General features: G+C 41.1%; 1 protein-coding gene across 23 annotated transcripts in view; it reads right to left on the bottom strand.

Annotated features, from left to right (window-relative positions):
• Nucleotides 1-23760, bottom strand: part of LOC147100499 (eukaryotic translation initiation factor 4 gamma 3-like) — a 290666-nt gene that overhangs the window by 59082 nt on the left and 207824 nt on the right. For all 23 annotated transcript variants that reach the window (XM_085966798.1, XM_085966800.1, XM_085966802.1 and 20 more), the window contains 5 exons: nucleotides 17908-18030; nucleotides 14224-14397; nucleotides 11210-11407; nucleotides 9784-9930; nucleotides 2620-2856 (listed from right to left, as the gene is read on the bottom strand). In XM_085966798.1, the coding sequence (XP_085822924.1) occupies nucleotides 2620-2856; nucleotides 9784-9930; nucleotides 11210-11407; nucleotides 14224-14397; nucleotides 17908-18030 (879 nt within the window). The remainder of the gene's footprint in view (nucleotides 1-2619; nucleotides 2857-9783; nucleotides 9931-11209; nucleotides 11408-14223; nucleotides 14398-17907; nucleotides 18031-23760) is intronic.

The raw sequence follows: 23760 nt of genomic DNA, 5'->3' as shown, positions 1-23760 counted from the left end.
CTACCATATCCCCATGCTAGAGTCCCAATCTTTATTTCAGTCTCTAACATTTTAAAAAAGTCCGGATAAAAGCAGCTTCTCATTTCCTGTCTGAGAATTCTGCAATGTGATTAGCTGCTTATACAGCTTGTTGACGTCACTGCAGCATCGCACTAGGAATTCCCATTACAGAGCACTGAAATCAATTGAACGTCGAAAAAGGCAAACCTCTTGCCACAGAGATCGAGAGATCTTTGTGGCTAGCTTTCTTCGGGGCCAGCGGTGAGTGCCTTTGCTTTGCCGCTGACTGCAAATTACAGGCCTATATAAATGCAGGTTATTTCTTTAAAAGTATTTATACAACAGTAATATTTTATGCACTGATCATTAACCATACAAGTTAATTTACGGGCTTAGCAATAAATTGCCAACAATTGCAAATGTCAACATAATGGTTCTGAATACTTACGATCAGAATGCCACATTTCAGCAGTTTTCTAATTCAAAGACAACAATTTTTTACTGTGTAATTAGGCCCCTTCCCAACACATGGATGTACAAAAGAACTAAACCAATTTTGACCATTAGAGCGCCCACTGCAGATATTATTGTGAAAAAAAGTCACTGGACAGAGATAGCAGAGTGGTGTGCAGGACTGAAGTGACTTCATATGTCTGATGTATCAGTCAGTCAGAACACCAAGGCTCAGTCAGAAGTTAAAGATTCAAGTGCTTACAAAACACTGGCCAATAAATTGTGTTTCGCACTAGCATGCACTGTTTTTGGAAATACATAAAACCAGAATATTTGAAAAGAAACCAGTAATGTCAACCCACAAAGGAAGGAACTAGTGATGGCTGAATGGCTGACTAGAATTTACTCGACATTGTTTTGATAGGGGGGGCGACGGGCCGACACCCCGCCCCGGGGGGTGACGGTGCACTCACATTTCTTCCACAGTCCCCAAGACGCTATGGATTGGAACCTTGTGTGCATGTTTAAAAATGCACTGCAACACTACACTCCTGATGGACAACAAAAAGCCATTTCTAAATTACAAATTAAAAATTCATTACCAAAATGTCCCCAAGGTAGGAGAGAAAAATCTGTAGTTGCAGCTTTACTGGGCCAGCTAACATTTGGTCAGTACCATAAAAATGTATCAGCACTTTTCTCGTGCCTAGGAATTATTTCTAGTCACAATAAATTACACCTTTCTTGGTTCAAACTAACTTTTATCTTGTATTGTTCTGCCTCCCAATTTTCACGGATAACCTCCCCTTTACCTATGTTGCTGAAAACCGTGACTGGTTCTAATTCCATAGATGCTGTCAGCCCTCCATTACTTCACCCAAATGGTCAGTCTTTATGTGCAAGTCTGAACAGTGAATTCTGGTGAACCATTTGATTACACAGGAGAGACTGAGGCAGGCCACCACAGCAGAACGGGAACTTGTCCTCATCTTACGTGCATTCACACAAACTTCCAATACTGGGGTTAATAGCCGATTTACCTTTCTCTAAGCAAAGGGACATTTAGGCCAACTTCGTATCCCAATGACATCCTCAGCTCAGCGTAATCATCAACACAGACCTATCCTGGTGTGAAACTTCAATGCCTCGCCTACCCCAATCCTTCATGACCATTCTGGTGTATAGTTCCATCGTCACCAAGTATCTTTTAGAACCTTGCCCAAGTGAACTTGTTCATGCTGACCCTAGATCATGAGTGCCAGTAGCCATTCCACTATGAAGGGGTGGAGCATGAACACTGAGCCCAATCCTGTCCTCATTAAATGTCCACACAAGTCGTCCAGCATGGTCAGAGTTGAATTTTCCCCTGCCTAGTCCAGTAGCGCGGAGGCCAATTGAAATGCCTCAGTGCCACCCCAGCTGAGATCAAGTTAACTCAGTACAGACTCGGCATTAAACCTGGGACTTTTTGATCTGTATGATTCAGTTCCACGCTAGAGCCGCATTTACCAAATGAACCATGAGGGTAGCTCCGAGGAAAAAAAAAAACCCAAGGTACTCCACAAAATGGCCATTTAACAATGTAAAAACTATTTTTAGCAAATCAACTATGCCATCTTTAAATAAAGTGAAAACTCACCCTCGCATTGTTTGCAATTAGCACGATGTACACAAATAAAGTGAACAGTCTCTTTAAAGGAATAATCCAGGTTAAAGAAAGACCTTACAATGGCCTTCTCAACTATTTAGTCTCTGCAAGACACTGCTTCCAATTTTTAAAAAAACTGTTGTTTATTTTGTAAATCTCGCCAAGTCCAATCTCAATTGCGGTTGCAATCCCAACATTTCAGGCTAAGCACCACTGCACGATTCTCTGAATGGCAGGGCATTGCGAGTCAAGGCTCAGCAACAAAAAGTCATGTTTAAGCACTCAGCCTTGGAAATGTGGGGACAACGCTGTTCCGATTCCGAACGTTAGCTACTTGACAGGCATCATTTTATAAAACGTAAGTTGTAAAATTGCAGATTAATGCTCAACAAGCTTTTGATAGGACCTCGCCCTGCAGAATTCCTTTATAAAACGAATACCCAATTGAGAAATCCATTGAAGACCATCATACTACCAAACCACAAAATGGCACAATAAACCAATCCTTTTCCACTTACTTTTGCTTTTTCAAAGTCGAGGTCCTTGCCGATTGTGGTCAATAACCTGCATAAACATTCTAATGACTCCTCATCGTGGTTTTTTAGTAGTTTCACAACACAGTCGTGCATGATGGCTTCAGTCAGCATTTTCAGTTTGAACAGTTCACCAATAAATTTAATGTTGCCAATGGACCTTCTACGAGCCTTGTCCTTGGATTCTTCTAGCTCATCCTGAAGTCTGGATTTCTCTTCAGTCTGAAGAAAACACGAAAGATTATAGATAAGAAACATGGATTTATCCAGGAACTTTCACGCACAACAATGACCCAAGTTAAAATTAATTGTGAGCCACGAGGTGTTAATATTAGGTTCAAGATTTGAAATATTTCTTCATTTGACAATATTGCATTCTCAATTTTTCCATCAAGTAATTCGAACTGCCATTCACCAATAAAGTACAGGTAGACTATCCTTTATCCGAAAACCTCGGGACCAGCCGTGTTTCGGTTTTCGGAAAATTTCGGATTTCGGAAGGTATTTTATAAGACTGGGAAATTTGTCGGGGGTGGGGGTCGGCGGGGGGTCGGGGTCGGCGGGGGGGGGGGCCGGCGGGGGGTCGGGGTCGAGCGCACGACTTACACTGAACGATTTCGGTTTTCGGAAGTGCGGAAAAAGGATACACTATCCCCTTATCCGGCTCGGCCTGCAATCTCCTACCCAGGAGGGAACTCAGTGACCCTCTGCCCTGCTCAGCGCAAGTCGTGAGCCACTCTGGTCATGTCGTGCGCACGACTTACGCTGAACGAAAAAACCTTCGGTTTTTAGAGGGTTTCGGTTTTCGGAAGTTCGGATAAAGGGTAGTCTACCTGTATTTACTTTTAAAAGTCATTCACTGTTATCATGAGCACTAGACTTTTTCCAGCAAGTTTAAAACCACATCTGAATATACATCATGTATTTGAACACTAACGAGCTCAGTGTGGTATTTCACAAAGTGCACACTACAGAAGCTAGCTACGAGTGAAGTTGGAAATCACCCTTGTAAGTACACATTTTCCTGCTAGACTGATTTCCATGATTGCACAAATAATAAATGAAGCATAAACATTTCAATGGAAAAATTACCAATTTTAAAATAAATAATTTTCAAAATATATGAAACAACACAATCCTAGATCAGTTCCTAAGGGGGAGGGTGGGGGCGACACTGTATCCTCCATAAAACATCAAGTGGCTCCAGAAACAGCGTTGGAAACAGTTGCTCGAATCCAACCTTCATGTTGCTTCCCAATTATCAGGGAAAATCCCAAGTCATTCTTGCATTACAGTTTAAAATGTGCATCAATAACAGGCTGTTGGCCACTGGCGTGAGTAGAGGAATTGAAGTGTGTTAATTAGAACAAAGGCCTTATTAAAAACTCAAAAGCACCAAGGACATAGTTTGCCAACATGTCTAGTCAGTGAGCGCACGATTTTCAGGTTTTTAAAAACTGTTTTTGTCTTATAATAAGCTACCCTTTAATAAGATCAGACAAAATCAAAAGGCATAGAATAACATTCCTTCATTTATTACCTCTTATTCTTGAATGGGAGCTTCATGGGTGTTTTGACTGCATAATTTAGTTATGTTAACAACCTGGACCGGTGGGCAAACACAAGGATCCATCAAAATTTAATGCCTCGAAGACCAATTTCCACACCTCCAAGCTACGCTCCAGAAGAATGGAGATCCTTCAATGAAACAGCCTGTGAATCTAAGAACCCTAATTACTGTATAGGCTCGCCAGATATGTTTGGAAACAATTCACCGGAAAATCTTGAGGCTTGAAAGTTGCAAACAATAAAGGCCAACTTCACCCTGTTGTGACAGAGCGCACTAACTAACCAGTAAGATCAAAGTGAATGATGTACAAGATTGCTCTCATGCTATCCCCTGATCATGGCCGCAAATTATGCATCCCTCCAACTTTGGCCTCGAGTCACTTCCTTTTGCCTCACCATTAGCGGCCATGCCTTCAGCCATCGAGGCCCCAAGCTCTGGAATTCCCTCCCTAAAACTCTCTGCTCTTCTCATTTAAGATACTCCTTCTATACAACCTCTTTTATCAGGTTTTTAGTCACCTATCTAAATATCTCCTTCTTTGGCTCAGTGTCAATTTATGTCTGAGTATGCTCCCATGAAGCGCCTTGGGATGTTTTACTACATTAGTACATGTTGTTCTCCTGGGAGCAGAGAGGGCTGAGAGGAGATTTGATAGAGGTGTTTAAAATCATAAAGGGTTTAGATAGAGTAAATAAAGAGAAACTGTTTCCAGAGTAAATAGAGAGAAACCGTTTCCAATGGCTGAAGGGTCGGTAATGAGAGGGCACAGATATAAGGTGATTGGTAAAAGAACCAGAGGGGACATGAAGAAAAACTTTTTTACTCAATGAGTGGTTAGGATTTGGAATGCACTACCTGATAGGGTGGTGGCTACAGATTCAACAGTAGCCTTCATAAGGAAACTGGAGAAAAAATTGCAGGGATATGGGGGAAGAGCAGGGAGTGAGACTAACTGGATTGCTGTTCGAAAGAGTCGGCGCAGACTCGATGGGTCAAATGGCCTCCTGTGCTGTACTATTCTATGATTAAAAACGTTATATAAATGCAAGGTGTTGTTAATAAAGTCAGTTCGTTCAGAGTGGATGAGGTAAGGAAGCAGAGTTGTCATTCTAAATGCAAAGAATTTAAGACCACGGTTGAGAGAAGACATAGGGCGATATTACCCAGACTTCTGAAGCTCCGTGTCCTTTTTATGGCTAAGGGAGGGGAAATCAAAACCAGAAAGGTACCTGGAAGCATACCAGGTTCCAAAATGAAACGGTAGAACTAGGTCAAAGCAGGCACAAGAAAGTCACCAACCTTCTCTTATAACATTCAATCAGGAAAGAATTAAGGCCTATAAATAAAAACAGAAAATGCTGGAAATACTCAGGTGGTCAGGCAGCATCTGTAGAGAGAGAAAGAGTTAACATTTCAGGTCAATGACCCTTCGTCAGACTCTTCTGTTTTTATTTCAGATTTCCAGCAGCCGCAGTATTTTGCTCAAGAATTAAGGCCTTGTAATTTCACCGATGGCATTTCCTCCTGCTGTAGTCGATTTCAAATCCATGCCACCAAACTTACTCGACCACCGTCACGAAATACAGATATGCCAAAATGGTATTGAATGTCTGCGGGGTTGGGAGCACTGAAGAGACTGTCGAAGTCTGAAAAGACTATTGTGCAGTGCAATGCCCTGTGTCCTGCTTTTCTGAGATCACTGCATGTTCCTGCTGTTGCTTACACATTTGAAAACATCAGGAATTTCCCTGCTTTGTTGAGTGAATCCGACTGCAGCCTTCCCCTGGAATTATTCTATTTACGGTCCAATGCAAGCTATTTTGCCAGTGCCCATTAGAAGCTACAGAAGGCACTGCTATGATGACAGAAAAAGACCCAAGCACTCTCCTGTAATAATCCAAGGACATTACAGTAAGTAGTTGTGCCTTTAAACCTTTAGTCCTCCAAGCCTAAAAAAGGTAGTGTTTTAAGTAGTACCGTGGCATAATAGAAGTGATGGCAGCTAATACAGCAACAATCAGGGCACGGAATGTAGTCCAGTTGTGCCTCGTTTCACTGGGTCCAGGGAACTAAAAAAAATGTTGTGGGAAATGCTAACAGAATCAGGGAGAGAGACAGTCAGTCTACAAATGCTCAGATATCAGCTAGTAAAGAAGTTTAAACTTTGCGAAGGAAAATTACTCCTGACTCACTACCCGAATCGTCTTGAAGCAGTCGTGACAGTACGACTTGAAGAAAACTTTGAAACGCGCTTCATCAAAAAAAAATTTCTGGACATTTGTCTACTTCTTCTGTGGTGCTACACTTGCAGCATCTGATCCTCTTCAAAAATTCAGGTTCAGGAGTGACTGGAGTATCAAAAATGTTGCTGGAGCTCTGCTGCCACTCCTGTTCATAACATTAGTTTAAAGAACAAACAAACTTGCATTTATGTGGCACCTTGCACGACCGCAGAACTTTGCAAAGTACTTCACAACCAATGAATTACATTTGAAGTGAAGCCACGGTTGTAATGTAAGGAAATGTAACAGCCAATATGTAAACAGCAAGATCCCACAAACAGCAATTAAATAAATCCCTAATTAAACTGTTTTAGTGATGGGCTAAATGCTGGCCAAGACGTGGCGAAAACGCCCCGCTCCTCTTCAAAATAGTGCCATGGGATCTTTTCCGTCCACCTGAGAGCGCAGACAGGGCCTTGGTTTAACGTCCCATCCGAAAGACGGCACTTCCGACAGTGCGGCACCCCCTCAGTACTGCACTGGAATGTCGGCCTAGATGATGCACTCGGGTCCAGGAGTGAAGCTTGAACCCATGACCTTCTGACTTCGAAGTGAGTGCTACCACTGAGCCAAAGCCGACACTTCAAGAATAAGAGCAAATTTAAGAGCACCTTTCTTTGTCCTTTATGACGAGGCTAAATGAACAGGAACATTTTCACTGCCCAGACTTGAAGGTCTCTGAATCACAAATGACCACTATTGTCCAGCAACGCCTCAAAGCAGCAGAGTTAGTGTCGCATGCTAAAGGATCACTGTAACTCGAGTGTTATCTTTGATCGCTTCAGGTTTGTGACAATGCCCTTTACTCCAACACTTGCACATCTACGGAAGGAAGGCCAGCAGGTTGAGCAAATACATTTTACCAGGTGGATGTAGCACCAATCCACCATGATCCTACAGTTCTCTCACAACTCAAAAGTACAACCTCCAGAGGATTCAGATCCAAGTTTCTCTCCATCACTCCTATAATTGAAATCCGTCCAGGTCCCTTCTGAAATCTCCAGATTCAGCATTAATGGCATTAGATAGCAGCTTAATCCACATGTAAACAACCCTTTACAAAAGATTGATCCAGTGAAACATCTGTATAGTTAATGTCCTAATTTTGAAGGTTTTCCACTTGATTCTCCCAATTTAAATTTATAGCAACTTTTACATAAACTGGTTGCAAAAAAGCTCAATTACAGCTCTTCAGTTTGCTTTAAAAAATCAGTTCTTGAGCTAATTCTTAGCCCAGTAATCTTGGAAATTTCCACTTTTGTGTTTATCCTATACATATTTTTGTGATTCGATGTCCTTTTTTTATTCATTCATGGGATGTGGGCGTCACGGGCAAGGCCAGCATTTATTGCCCATCCCTAGTTGCCCTTGAGGTGGTGGTGAGCCGCCTTCTTGAACCGCTGTGGTCATGGACTGCTGCATCATCGGAGGAGTTGCGAATGGCGCTGAACACTGAAGTCATCAGCGAACATCCCCACTTCTGACCTTATGATGGCAGGAAGGTCATTGATGAAGCTGCTGAAGATGGTTGGGCCTAGGACGCTGCCCTGAGGAACTCCTGCAGCGATGTCCTGGGGCTGTGATGATTGACCTCCAACCATCTTCCTTTGTGCTAGGTACACTGACCAATTTCAAATATATATTGTTCCCTGCTTTCACTAATGTGAGTAAAAAAGTCTGACCATAAAACCAGGAACCTGCAACAATTGCACTGACTTTTTCCACTAATATTAGTGACCAGAGAATGATTTAGCCAAACACCATCTTCCTTCAACACCATTTCATCTAAGAGTACCAGCTCACGCTCTACCACTAACCCAGCCCAGTTGCTATGGTCGCCTCAACACTCTCAGATCTTATGATTGATAAAATAACCAAGCATTGTTCTCAGTCTGCAATCCCTTACATATCACTGCCATTACCTGTAATACTCTGAACATTTTGCTGTTCTGCTTCACCTATAATGTGAAGGCTTCACAATACAAATGTGCCCAATAAATTGAGAGTCATGAACTTGTGTTAAATCCCTGCTGTCGATCTCGGAGCTCCTTTCCTCTCCCACTTTTACTGGTTCTTTTCCGTTTTTGCTCTACTTGCAATTTATCCAGTTTTGTTGTATTGCGGTAGTAACCTGGCTTCTGTCTCCCCCTGCCTGCATCTTAGGCGAGTTGATTTCCCATACTAACTGCTTGCAAAGGTGCAGCAGTAGAAATGTAAGAGCAACAATGGTTCTCACATCATACCAACACCAAAAACCATGGAATGCCGTATGCGCTCAGGAGTGTGCTCGAACAGTAACTTAAATACAAGAAAATAGAATTATATATTTTGATCACTACTGTAATGTTTTAGCATCTGAAATTTAATGAAATATTTACTTTCAGCTAAAAATTAGTTTGAATAATCCTGAGATTATTATTTAACACTGGAGATTTAAAAAAAAAAAATTGGTAATGGAAAAGGGTTTCTTAATCCACTAGCAACACACAGGAAGGATCTTGTATCCATGGGTCAGTACAGCACAGATGTTGACTGCCTCAGGGAACTGAAGGAAATCCAAGGTATCCAATGCAGTAAAGTGAGAAGCAAATAAGGAAGACAGAGCTTAATTTGAATGCACTTCTGTAATGATGGTACATCCTGCTTCGAGCCTCCATGCGAGACCCACTTCTCACTGGTATACAGTAAAAGTGAGAAGCAGAAGCTTTGCAGAATTTAATCTCAAGACCAACTAAATTTGACTTCTGGACCTTTTCCAGACCATGCCATCTAACAGAAAAAACAGGACGTCAAAATCTCAATGACTTTCCAACAGAGGGTCAGGATCTCCTTGCAGGTATTTTTCCCCCGAGCTATGTTCCTCAGTGTTAACTGCTAAATCAACCTCTAGTGACATGACTGAAAGTAGGGAGTCATGTTTGAGCACCCAGCCCAGATTTGGCATTTCTTCAGCTGCAACATTCCACCAAGCCTCCGAATCATCAAAAAAAAATCTGCTTAGACAACCTGGTAGGATACCAGAAAAATAAATACAAGCTGGACAGAAGCAAATAAACTTCTTTCCACAGGGGATCAACTAGTAAATTATAAAATAGCTTTTTACGATAGTGCTGAAGGAAGCTTCATAGATTTGCCCCAGCTTTACTCAAGTGTCAGCAGAATGCATCATTTCTGCTAGCTCACAGAGTGCTGATATCAAGAGTTACAATAGAGTTTAAATCATTTACAAGCAGTAGATAGAAAAAACAATTTCAATCAATCAGAGACACCATTTGAGTATATGTTAAGGCTCCGTACTTTAGCAGTAGCGTCGATCTCTTTCTGCCTCTTCTCATTGACAACGTCATCAGCTTTGTCCTTTTCAAATTCTTTCTGACAGCGATTTAGCAACAGCTTGCGAAAATTTACCGAGGCACCTGGCTTATCTGACATCGGGACTTTCAGCTGTGGATGGAAATGGAAATGAGTATCACATCATTCAGTGCAAAGAGATCACCGTATAAAACAAAGGCAGTCTCACGCCCATTATACACATGAATTTCAAGTGGAAACTCAAAATTGCAATACATTTTTACCATTATATTCAGCAAAATTAGTGAGTTCCAAAATCCTGTCTTTAAAAAAAAACCTGATGCTCGTTCACCCATCACCTCTGTGCTCGATGACTTACATTGGCTCCCAGTTAAGCAACGCCTCGATTTTAAAATTCTCATCCTTGTTTTAAAATCCCTCATGGCTTCAACCCTCCCGATCCCCAATCTCCGACAGCACCACAACCCTCCGCGATCTCGGCTCTCCTCTAATTCCGGCCTCTTGAGCATCCCCGATTTTAATCGCACCACAATTGCTGGCCGTGGCTTCAGCTGCCAAGGCCCTAAGCTCTGGAATTCCCTCCTTAAACCTCTCCGCCTCTCTTTCACTCTTTAAGACGCTCCTTAAAACCTAACTCTTTGACCAAGCTAATAATTCCTTATGTGGCTCGCTGTCAAATTTTGTTATATGACACTCCTATGACGTGCCTTGGGATGTTTTACCACATTAAAGGCGCATATAAATATAAATTATTGTTACTGATATTGGGGTATGGATGATTTAGACTAACAAATATACTGCAATTTGTGGAAACTTTCAGTAGCTTTCTTTTCAAAGACTGGCAATCGGTCATTGTTTCTGTACTACTGTGATGCTCATGTGAACATTTGTCCAGTACAAAAAAACAGATCAATACAAGCTTACATTATAATTTTCTTTGCATTACACAACAAGCAAAATTGGAACTTCTGTTCTTAATAGAAAACAGCCTGCAGTTAAAATAGTTCTCATCTACTGTGGGAAACCTTCCACCTTTGAGTTTGTAAAATTCAGAGTGTCTCATTGTGGATAGACTGCAACTGGTCAATGCTGTGTACCCAAAGCCTGATGTATCACTCATTACAGAAGTGGCCTGGTTTCTTCTTGCTCCTATACACAATCTTCCGTTATCTGCGTTGTATGGAAGCAGGAGCATGGCTCTGCTCACCAGCACCCAGTTAATTTTTTTTAAGTAAAGAACCAGAAAAATAAGAATTTTTGCAACATTAAAAATTGAAAAATAATTTTGCACCTGCTATACATAGTATAGTCCACAGCAACCAAAAGGAAATGCAGATTTGCTTTTTAAAAAAAGTGTGCCATGATTGGTCTGCATTTCTAAAATGTACATACTTGATATTAGTTGACCTACCATCGTGAGACAGCGACACATGTTGGCATATGCTACTGAGAAATTAGGCTCATCAATAGCTTTCTCGAATACCAAGTCAATAACACCCTTCAGCCTCTCCTCCGTATCAATGGTCAGCTCCTGAACCTGCTTCATCAACTGTTGAAACATTTGTGGCGTGAGCTTGTTCAAGATGCTTCTCACTCGTCGGAATAGTTCCTGGATTACAGTATAAAAGATCAGCATGTCAATAACAAAAATTACAAACTGGGAGGGGAAATTTAGACTATTAGAAGATATTAATTCAACAAAAAATAGCATTCATTCTGACCTCATTAACATGTCTGAATCGTAATGCTTTACAATGTAGTAACAAAGAAGATACACTAAATAATTTACTGGTAATGTGGTGTTGAAGCTTTACCCCACACTGAGAAACACTACACTGTAGAACCCATAATATATTGACAGTGTTCATATGAAGATCAATTCAGCATTACAGAGGACACAAAATCCAGGCAAGGCTATTTATAACTACACAATCCTCTATATTTAAAGTGACAATTCTTCAAGTATTGGCCTCCAACTTTATTGTCAATGAATTGCACCCAAATCCTGCTGGATATACCTTCAGGACCTGTCACAATAAGGTTTATTTTCCTTCAGCAATAGCACACCCCTGCCACATGATAGAATGAAAAGCAGAAAATAAACAAAATATGCATCAGTATACATACAAGATAGTTGGCAATGAGCTTAAGACTAATTTAGCCTATGGATACCTCATGACATCATGCATGCCACTTAATTGAATTACTGATTCACAACTCAATGTCACAAACATTTTACTTCCAATGGAAATAACGAGTTTGGGCAAACAATGCTAAATTAACAAACTAAATTGTTCACAAAAAATTATTTTACCTACTGCAGGCATGATGTTCCTCCAAAGAAGTTGCATATAAATAGGATATTTCAATAACCCTACTGGGAAAGAGAGAGAGAAAAAGAGGAAACAAACCTAGGGACACTACCCCTTTAAGAAATGTGTGCCCTGAATGGTGGTGTATGGTCTCCATCCACCCCCTCACCCCCCAGCGCATGTGTGTAGAGGTGGGGGGGGGGGGGGGTGGAATGAGGAGGAGAAGGAGGATGCAGCGAGAGCCTTATTTGTGTGAGCAGGTTGATTGACTAAGACATTTACATGAGCCACTGCCTTGCATTCATGAGCTACTGAGCATTTTAGTTCTTTTCCATACTGGAGTGATCTTCAGTATAATGCCAATCCAAAATGTTTTTGGGCAGAACAGCAGAATCATACTGTGTATAGTGTTTTATTTATCAGCTACCTGGAATTCAATTGAAACCAAGAGATTCATTACTGATGCTCAGCTGGAATGGTATTTTCAGTCACAAAATTTGTCCTTGCAGGCTCCTAAATTAACCTACATCTGTCCAGAGATGCACTTTTCCTCTGAGCTTCAGAGAAGCCATTTCCATCAGCTACCTGTTAGCAGGAACTTGAAAGAGCAACAGAATGCACTTCCACAGAGACACAGAATTAGCAGAACATGGCACAGGAAGATTTTGAAATGAATTTCTTTTTTCAATACAATATGCGGCTCACCAAAGAGAAAAAAATCTAGTGAGTGTAAATAACCGAACGATTAACTGGACTGAAAGAGTTAACTTTCTCTTCAGAGATAATATGAATAAAATATTTTTTATTAATACAAGTTGATTATTTCAAAAACAGGAATAATGGTTCTTTGGATAAGGTAGTGGAGGACACCTGGCTGTGGAACTATACCTCAGCAGGGATTCAACATCTTCAGGAGAGGTGGAAGAAATGGTTTGTTACACCCAAGAGGCAATATCCCTTGCGCTAGCCGATACTGGTCTGGTTACCAGGACTGCCAGTTTAACTTGCTTGGCTCAATTGGGCGAGTTTCAGCACTTTTTCGCATGTTTGTCAGATGGAGCACCACATAACAGAGCAAATCCATCATCATAGTGATAAGGTGGGTGGGGGCGAAGAGGGGAGGAAATACTACCTGGCATTTTCCACTGCTTTTTAACCTAAACATTTCTACCTTTTAATAGCTCGATACGTGGCAAACTTGAAGTGCTTATAAAACACTTTTGGTTAAAGCTTTCTATAACATACACTTTACAACCTCACCAATCTTTTTATTAAAAAAGGGGGCACTAAGAGCTGCACTGGTGGAGAATGACACTTGCATAAAGATAGACACATTCCTGATTACCAATGGGTCAGGGATTCCAAAAGGTGCTTCCCCACTGGGGAGGCAAGGAAATACATTAAAAAAACACCCAACAAGGTTTTAAATCCAGATTAGATTGGCTTTGGCAGAGCCCAGTGAGTTTAATTGGGGAACCTTGAACATAAGAACAAAAATAAGAGTAGGCCTTAGTCACATGGCTGATCTTCTGCCTCAACTCCACTTTCCCGCCCTATCCCCAAATCCCTCGATTCCCTTAGTGTCCAACAATCTATCGATCTCAGTCTTGAATCTACTCAACGACTCGGCATCCACAGCCCTCTGGGGTAGAGAATTCTAAAGATTCACCACCCTCTGAGTGAAGAAATTTCTCATCTCTCTCCTAGATGGCCGACCCCTTATCCTGAGACTATGACCTCTAGTTCTAGACTCTCCAGCCAGGGGAAACAGCTTCTCAGCATCAATCTGGCCAAGCCATCTAAGAATTTTATGTTTCAATGAGATCACCTCTCACTCTTCTAAACTTCAGAGAATATAGGCTCATTCTACTCAATCTCTCCTCACAGGGCAACCCTTTCATCCCAGGAAAACAGATGATGAAAAGAAACAAGTGATTTTAAAAAACGCATCTATTTAAAAAGGCCGATATGCTTCAGAAAATTCTTAAACAGTCAAATTAATTAAATAGATGCAACAATTTCAGGAAATTCTACTCAGTTATTAGACACAGTTTACTTATTCAGGCTTAAAATATGCAAAACACATTTAGGCAGATTTTTTTGTTGGTCTAACCTGTGTTTTTTGTAGGTCAGAATCATCAGAAACCTCTTCTCGTTTTAATGTGGGTTTCCATGCATTTTCAGATTTCTTCAGCTGGACATCATCATTTACAGATATATTTGCAATAATCTTCCTTGGCTCTCTCCTTTGCCCATGCTGTGACCTCCTTGGTCCAACATTTAGCACCTATGCAAGTAATGTTAGTTGTTAATATACAACAGCATTTGAAAGGCCTTTTGTACAATAATGGACATCAAAATTTAGAACCCATGTTATTTTATGAATAACCTCAAACAAGTTCCAGAAATTACAATGGTCAATGCATTCGAACCACACTTGCAGCAGGCAAATTCTATTCTCAACAAGGGCAAGGGATAGAAAAATTAGCAGAGTCAAGTCACAAGACTCGATAATTGCACATCTATTATGTATCAAAAATGGTAGGTACGTTCCATTTCAAAATGCATTGAAAATCACGATACAAGCTGTCGCAGCATGTTTACATTAGATTGACCCACAATACCTGTAGGTGGCACTGTGATCGAGGGTTTCAGTGTTGAAGTTTTAGCTAACATTAGTATCAATTGGAGTAACGCCCAGCTGCTATTTTATATTGAGAGAATTAACAAGTCTGCATGCAATTCCACACCTTGACCATTGGGTGGCTATGCACCATCTGCACTATCAGCAGGAATTTACTTACTTTCTTTGGATTGGTTAAGTATTAATACAATTGATTGAAATCTTGATGTTTCAATACTTAAAATAATTTTACATTTATACCCAAGGTCTTAATCTCCCTGGCCTGTCTGTTAAATGCAATGGTTTGTCCGACACTGCTGGTGGGATTGAGGGAATCATTGTGCTCAGTATGCGCCAGGTTGATGGCCGCACCTAACATTGAGGCAGGAGATACAGAGAACGTTGGTGACTGCTTGCACTGGGGGTGTGTGGTTGCAAAGTTGATAAGAAATCCTTCAGGGCGGCGAGCTGACTATTAGGTGACCGACATTAATGTTCCTGAGGCAGCCAGTATGAGAGAGAAAATCAGGGCAGATAAAAACAATCAAAAATGGATGGAAAACAAGGACATTCGGTGTGACTACAATTCAGCCTTTTAGTTGAAGAGCAAGGGGCCAGGGAATTAGGCCACAATAAGCAATGTCAGGCAAACCACTGTAGTTAGTAGGTGGGCCAGGGAGATCAAGACCCTGGGTCTGAATGCATTTTGAGTATTAATACAATTTATTTAAATCTTGATGTCTTAATATTAACGCTTACCAATTCCAGGAAAGTAAGAAAAACTCTGCTGATATTACAGATGGTGCATAGTCACTGCTTACAGCCTTGTAGGGCTTTTTCCTTTTAAGGATAACCCAGGACATAGTTGTAGATCTTTTGGAACTTTACCATACCAGAAGGCAGGCTCTATTGTCCGTGAAGTGGTATCAGTGAATACATTCAAGCAGCCATTTTAGCGGCGCACATTTAGAAATGGCAGACCCACAGAAGATAAAACAATATCCTCTGCATACAAGAGGGAGTGTTGTCTTGTCTTCCAAATAGACTTTGGTCCAGTTCATATAGTATGGCACAAATCTTGTCTCATCGATGCTCACTTCTAATTATAATGGATGGAGAGATGAAGGAATAGTAAAGTCCAGTTTTAAAATACACGTGAACACATATTTGGAAGAATTTAAAGGACTGCCCGCTCATCATGCCAGATTAGATATAGCTGATTGCCAAGCACAAGTAGGCAATGACTGATTCACTATTCAAGCCCAATGCCAGCAAAAAGATTGCAAAGAATTTTAGCTGACAAGAACGTGAAGTTTCAAAAAGAAGGTACATGACTTTACAAAGGATCTGAATTAAGTCCCAAGGAAATGTTCATGTAAATATCTTGGTTTCTTTAATATAAAGGGATGTTCACAAGAGAACCTTTTGAGAGAGAGAGACATCAACAGAATCCTGATGGAACTCAGTTTACTGGATCCAAATTCTGGGTGGCTACCAAATTCCTTGCATTTATGATTGTATGCCTTATTAGTAGATGGCTTCTTGTGATTCATTAACATCTTCATAACACAGGTAATGGGCCTTTGGCTTTGAGCCTGTCTCTCTCCATAGTCAGGCTATTAAAAGAAATTTCTGCTGGCTCCAGATGGAGACACTGACCCTTTCTGGAGAGTGAAATTAGCTTTGTATTGTTTAGTGCCAGAATGGCAAAGAACCAAGATCCGAGTAAGCGGTTACTAGCATCACCGTTCCAATCTTCATTTCCACTTCTTGTAATATACAAGGAATTAGAGGAATACAACAGGAGAATGTGTCCCCACAAAAATGGGACATTTAACGACAATGGTTCCTTGAGTAATATCATAATTCTATGTTTATATACATACTGTTTAGTCTGTGTGCAACTCCAAGTCTTGGAAAGGTGTAGCCAATCGTGCATGAAGCTCCCATCTGTGTCAAGGGCTGAAAGTGTCTCTGCAGAAATATGCCAACCAGTTGCACTCCACAGCTTGACAGTCTGCCAGAGTTTACTGTACTGCTTGAAGTTCAAACCCGTTTAAATGTCCCTTAGATTTCGCTAGAATCTACGTGCAAGCCCCTCAGTCTATCAGCATCACAAGCATTAGCAATACAAAAATGCTGGCAAAGATTGGAATCTGAACTCGAAGCATATTTGGCCCTTTAGGCCCATATTAATATCAGGGTCAAAGTCTGCTCTCTGTGCTAGCTGGGACATTGGTTTAGAGACAGTTGGTCAAGAAGGTTTAACTACTGTCACTACTAGAAAAGGCCAGCTCAAACAATCTTGCAGATAATGGTCCATGGAGAACTGTGGCCCCTCAGAGTTGACGCACCATTCAGTACATTACCAAATCTTTTGAGTTGTATTAATTGTCGCAAATCCAGGAAAATAAAAATTGAAGGTTTTTTTGGGAACCCACAACAGAAGTAAAGTCTATTGGAACTTCCTCAATGCTTACTTCAACTTTTAAAATAGCTTCAAGTGAAGGGTTCTCCAGCGGAGTTGAATTAACAGTACTAGGACAAAGAGGAATGAATGGCTGTGTAGGGAAGGCACATGTAGAAGGTGTGGAAAGGTAGTGTTACATGGGTATTGTCTGCTCATCTCAGCAAAACTGTTGTAATGGGACTGTGGGTCTATGTTAAAAATGGGTAAGCGGCAAAACTGCACCTAAGATTCTGCAGAGAGTGCATTCTCGCTTTCAGATGTGTCATCATTGGGAGATGCAGAGCAGATTCAAGAGGGTCAAAATCAGAGTGAGTTTACAACCGACTGCTCTCCACTGGCAAACGACTGAGTAGGTTACTTGCGTGCTCTCAGTCAGGAAACAGCATTTTCTTCAGGACACAACTTAGAACAAAAAAGATTCAGCCTATACTTGAAGTTGCTGCTGCATTCCTTTTTCCTTGACCCGGTTAGATCAGTACATCAGCGTGGGGCGAAAATAGCTGAATTTTCCAGGGATTGTGGCAGTACAGATACGCTTGATTAGTCATAGTTCCTTTAAATTTTGAATCGGTATAAACCTTATGAATATATGTACATGTAAATGTTTATCTCAAACAAAATCATAGTGATACTTAATGAAGACACAACATAATCCCAGCAACAGTGATTAAGAAACAGAACCTGCGTTAAGAGACAGGACTTACTGCTCCCGCTCGGATAATTTGTGACTGCCTTCCAAAATCTGCATAGGACGGTGTGAAATCTGGGCCCCGGTTCAGCATTCGTGAGGGGTCCAAAGGCCTTGGTATTTGTTTGGTCTGGTTAATCTGAAAATAAAGAGATCTTGTTATTGCACCAGGTTAAGGCAGGATACACGATGGGGGTATACAACAGATATGATGGGGGTATACAACAGATACAAGATAAACCAAGCTGATGTCTCAACAACTTGCAGGGGGGGTATACTACCTTTAAAGGTAGAATAAGTCAGTGGTGGGCAGCAAAAAAATGTTCAGAAAAACCTTGACTATGTAATGTTCAAGGAAAAGTACAGGGCACATTAAGCTAGAACCAAAACTTCATAATTTAAGAGAGTAAATAGAGATGAAGCCCAGTTTAAATGTGCTAGTTACAGTTGCTTTACAAAAGCTACAATACTACATAGGCAAATTTAAAGGCAGCTCCACTCTAAATTGAAGTCTTACTGATGAAAAGTAGAGACATGATTTACTCTTCTAAAGAAGCCTTTTACTTGACATTTCTCATTTCTACTCATTACCATGGGACTAATAAAAACTAATTTTTACATAAATGCACTGTGCTCTGCATCTCTTGCCTCGTTGGAATAACACAGGGGCATGAACAAATTCCAAATTTGGTCCCCTTTTGTACAACTTAGTTTTTGATTTTATTTCAGATGAAAGTCACGGTGCTGCATGAAGCCAGACTTCAATTCAAATGTGGGTTGTATAAAAATGCTAACTAGTAAAACAAAATTCTTTAATGGGATCAAGAGGAGAACTCGCTGACAGTGTACCTATTTGTTCATGAAAAAAGTGTGCATACCCTACAGTGGTTAGAAACAGGAAGACAGACTACAGCATTCAGGAGCACCCACCCCTAAAAACAAATCAAAACCATTGTTTCTCTTGGTCCTTTTGTTTTACCGCTCCCCTTCCCATTTCTGTCATTTTCTGTGTGTTCGCTTTTTGAAGCTTTTTTCTTAATTCATTTTTGAAATTGAATCCTTAACGTGAAACTAAACCATTACATCAATTAATTGCCATATTGTTGCTGGTATGACATGGTTTGCAAACTACATATAAACTCACACGCTAAGCGATTAGGTCCACTTGGTTGTTTAAACCTAGTATCACACCTACTGTATAGAGTATGCTCTATTTCTGTGGTTCTCAAACTGCCGAGCACATAAACTGGTTGGGGTGGGGCATTGGTGGACAAAGAAACACAACTTCACAGAGCTGAGCAAATGATGTGGTCACTAATTGATCAAAATCAACAGGAAATCCAATAGGCAGCCTACAGAAATGATCAGGGCAATCCACCCCACCCCATCACGATAATGAGTTCAAGTTTTTTTTTTAAAACAGGAAGGGCTGAGCACAATTAACAGGCTCTCTCTAACTGAAATAACAACAGAAAATGCTGGAAAAACTCAGCAGGCCAGGCAACAAAAAGGGTTCACCCGAAACGTCGACTCTATTTTCTCTCCACGGATGTTGCCTGGCCTGCAGAGTTTTTCCAGCATTTTCTGTCGATATTTCGGATTGCCAGCATCTGCAGTATTTGGCTATCTCTCTAACTGAATTGTGAGTGCACCAATTTCATTCTGGTCTAGTGAAACAAAATAAGGGTGTAGTTTGGAATAAGCTCCGTGACTAGGCGATTAACTTTCAACACATCATTTGGTCAGTTTAATTATAAATGTTCTACATCAATTTATTCTATATTACATTAAATGTAGCTATATATTCCTCCCTGTTTAATGACAGGCTATTAATTTGTATGAAGGCTGAATTATGTTCAAAGAATGAGCAAGTCCATCACATAAAACAGGTCATCTAACATTCCCAGATAGGGTAGTGGAGGATAAAACTCAAATCAGTTACATGCTGGGAGACTGCAGGCTTTTTCTCCATGGATTATTTTAAATATGCCGAATGGTTTTCTTATCCGGGTATATCTTCGACTCTGCCCTCAGCCGCATGATTGTGGGTCATTCCCAGAGTAGCCAACAGCAGTGACAATTGAATGCATCAATTTGAGCCAAGATACTTCACTTCCCTCTCCTTTGTCTTTGCTGCATGATTATGGGTCATCCCCAGAGTTGTAGTGACTCTCAGTTAGTCTTTTTAGCTATAATGTTCACCGCTAATGCTATTGCTATATTTAAAAAGGGATATAGGACAAGTCCAGGGAACTATAGACCAGTTAGCTTAATGCGGTGATGGGAAAGATAATGGAATCTTTACTCAAAGATGTAATAGAAAAATATCTAGAAAGCAAAAATATAATAGTCAGCACGGATTTCAAAAGGAAGGTCATGCTTAACCAACCTTATTGAATTCTTTGAAGAGTAACAAAGAGTTGACAAGGGTAATGCAGTAGGTATAACATATTTGGATCTTCAAAAGGTCTTCGCTAAGGTACCGCATAGTAGACTTGTGACTAAGGGGCCCCTTTGAGCCCCGTAATTTTTTTTGGGTGCGCGGCCCATTCACAGTTTTGTGCCTGCGCATACTTTTAACATTACAAAAGCCGCGCAACTTATAGGGAACGTTAGTCAGGGGATAAATAGCAGAACCGATAGCAAGCTGGCTACAAAACAGAAAGCAGAGTGTAGGGGTTAAGGGTAGCTGCTCAGACTGGCAAAAGGTAGGAAGTGGTGTTCCACAGGGATCGGTGGTGGGGCCACTGTTGTTCACAATGTACATTAATGATTTGGACTCAGGAATCAGAAGCACAATTTCAAAATTTGTAGACGACACCAAATTTTTTGGGGGGGAGGGGGGGTAAATAGTTAATACTAAGGAAGAATGCGACAAAATACAAGATGACATTAATAAACTTGCAGAATTGGCATGTAATTGGCAAATGAATTTCAATATAGAGAAGTGTGAAGTGGTTCATTTTGGTAGGAAGAATAAGGAGGCCACATACTGCTTGGATAGTAACAGCCTAAATGGAGTAGAGGAACAGCGGAATCTTGGGGTGCAGATACACAAACCACTAAAAATAGCGACACAGGTTAATAAGGCCATTAAAAAAAAGCAAACTAAGCTTTGGGGTTCATTTTGAGAGGGTTAGAATTGAAAAGCAAACAAGTTATGTTAAACTTGTATAGAACTTTGGTTAGACCACACTTGGAATGTTCTGGTCTCTATATTATAAAAAGGATATAGAGGCACTGGCAAAGGTGCAAAAAGGTTTTACAAGGATGATACCAGAACCAAGTGGTTATACTCATCAGGAAAAGCGTAACAAGCTGGGGCTTTTTTCCTTAGAAAAGAGAAAGCTGAGGGGTGACCTGATAGAGGTCTTCAAGAAAGGGTTTGATGGGTTAGATGTAGCGAAAAAATTTCCATGGAATTGACCAGTTGGGTTGAATGCCTTATTTATGTGCTGTAGACTATAGGTAAGTTCTATATGCTCAGTTTAAAAACCTCCTCATTCTCAATATTCTCTATGGAGAAGGGAGATACTAACAAACTTGATGTCAGTACAAGGGAAATTAGGGATAGCATAAGATCCAAGGAGAGGACATATAAATTGGCCAGAAAAAGCAGTAAACTTGAGGATTGGGAGCAGTTTAGGACAAAGGGATTAATTAAGAAAGGGAAAATAGAATATGAGAGTAAGCTTGCCGGGAACATAAAAACTGACTGTAAAAGCTTTTATAGATATGTGAAGAGAAAAAGATTGGTGAAGCGTAGGTCCCTTAGTCAGAATCAGGGGAATTTATAATGGGGAACAAAGAAATGGCAGACCAATTAACTACATATTTTGGTTCTGTCTTCACAAAGGAGGACACAAATAACCTCCCAGAGATGTTGGGGAACATAGGGTCTGATGAAAGGGAGGAACTGAAAGAAATCAGTATTTGTAGGGAAATGGTGTTAGGGAAATTGATGGGATTGAAGGCCGATAAATCCCCAGGGCCTGATAATCTACATCCTAGGGTACTTAAGGAAGTGGCCCTAGAAATAGTAGATGCATTGCTGATCATCTTCCAACATTCGATGGAATCTGGAACAGTACCCATGGATTGGAGGGTAGCTAATGTTACCCCACTATTTAAAAAAGGTGGTAGAGAGAAAACAGGGAATTACAGACCGGAAAGCCTGACATCGGTAGTGGGGAAAATGCTAGAGTCCATTATAAAAGATGTAATAGCAGAGCACTTGGAAAACAGTGACAGGATCGGACAAAGTCAACATGGATTTACAAAAGGTAAATCATGCTGGACTAATCTACTGGAATTTTTTGAGGATGTAACTGGTAAAATAGATAAGGGAGAACCAGTGGATGTGGTGTATTTGGACTTTCAGAAGGCTTTCGACAAGGTCCCGCATAAGAGATTAGCGTGTAAAGTTAAGGCACATGGGATTGGGGGCAAGGTACTGACTTGGATAGAGAACTGGTTGGCAGACAGCAGGAAGCAAAGAGTTGGAATAAATGGGTCTTTTTCTGAGTGGCAGGCAGTGACTAGTGGGGTACTGCAGGGATCGGTCCTTGGACCCCAGCTATTCACAATATATATATTAATGATGATCTAGACAAGGGAACTAGATGTAATATCTCCAAGTTTGCAGACGACACAAAGCTGGGTGGGCGTGTGTGCTGTGAGGAGGATGCCAAGAAACTCCAGGATGATTTGGACAGGTTGGGTGATTGGGCAGATGCATGGCAGATGCAATATAACGTGGATAAATGTGAGGTTACCCACTTTGGTGGCAAAAACAGGAAGGCAGATTATTTGAATGGCAATAGAGTGGGAGAAGGGGAAGTGCAACGAGACCTGGGTGTCCTTGTGCACCAGTCGCTGAAGGTAAGCATGCAGGTGCAGCAGGCGGTTAAGAAGGCAAATGGTATGTTGGCCTTCGTAGCGAGAGGGTTCGAGTACAGGAACAAGGATGTCTTGCTGCAGTTGTACAGGGCCTTGGTGAGACCACACCTTGAGTATTGTGTGCAGTTTTGGTCACCTTATCTGAGGAAGGATGTTCTTGCCATGGAAGGAGTTCAGCGAAGATTCACCAGGCTGATACCTGGGATGGCAGGAATGACGTATGAGGAGAGATTGGGTCGATTGGGCTTGTACTCGCTGGAGTTTAGAAGAATGAGAGGGGATCTCATTGAAACTTATAAAATTCTGACAGGACTGGACAGACTAGATGCAGGGAGGATGTTCCCGATGGTCGGGGAGTCCAGAACCAGGGGTCACAGTCTAAGGATAAGGGGTAGGCCATTTAGGACAGAAATGAGGAGGAATTTCTTCACCCGGAGAGTGGTGAACCTGTGGAATTCTCTACCACAGAAGGCAGTAGAGGCCAATACATTAAATATATTCAAGAAGGAGTTGGATATATTTCTTAAGGCTAAAGGGATCAAGGGGTATGGGGAGAAAGCAGGGACCGGGTACTGAATTTGGATGATCAGCCATGATCGCATTGAATGGTGGAGCAGGCTCGAGGGGCCAAATGGCCTTCTCCTGCTCCTATCTTCTATGTTTCTATGTTAAAAAGGCATTTGCAGGGAGCTGGTGGAAGAGACCTTTGAGACACATTTTGGTCCAAAAGGAGCAGTGAGAGAAGCAGAAATGGAAGGGATCATTTTAGAGAAACAGAAGTGGAGGAGAGCAAGATAAGTGGCAATCTTTGAATACATACCAGTACCAGGTCAGACTATGAGAATATTTTGCTAGGGCCTGGTCCAAAAAAGCAAGACTCTGGAGCCCATTGGGCTACTCCAATGTCTCGGCTCATTGAGCTAGTGAGTACCCAAGTCACACAGACCAGGAAGATCCAGGGCTCGATTTC

The sequence above is a fragment of the Somniosus microcephalus genome, chromosome 25 (assembly GCF_052327205.1).
Source record: "Somniosus microcephalus isolate GS21.2 chromosome 25, FLI_Smic_1.0, whole genome shotgun sequence".
Classification (NCBI taxonomy): Eukaryota; Metazoa; Chordata; class Chondrichthyes; order Squaliformes; family Somniosidae; genus Somniosus; species Somniosus microcephalus.
This window is presented reverse-complemented; position numbering and strand designations above follow the sequence as displayed.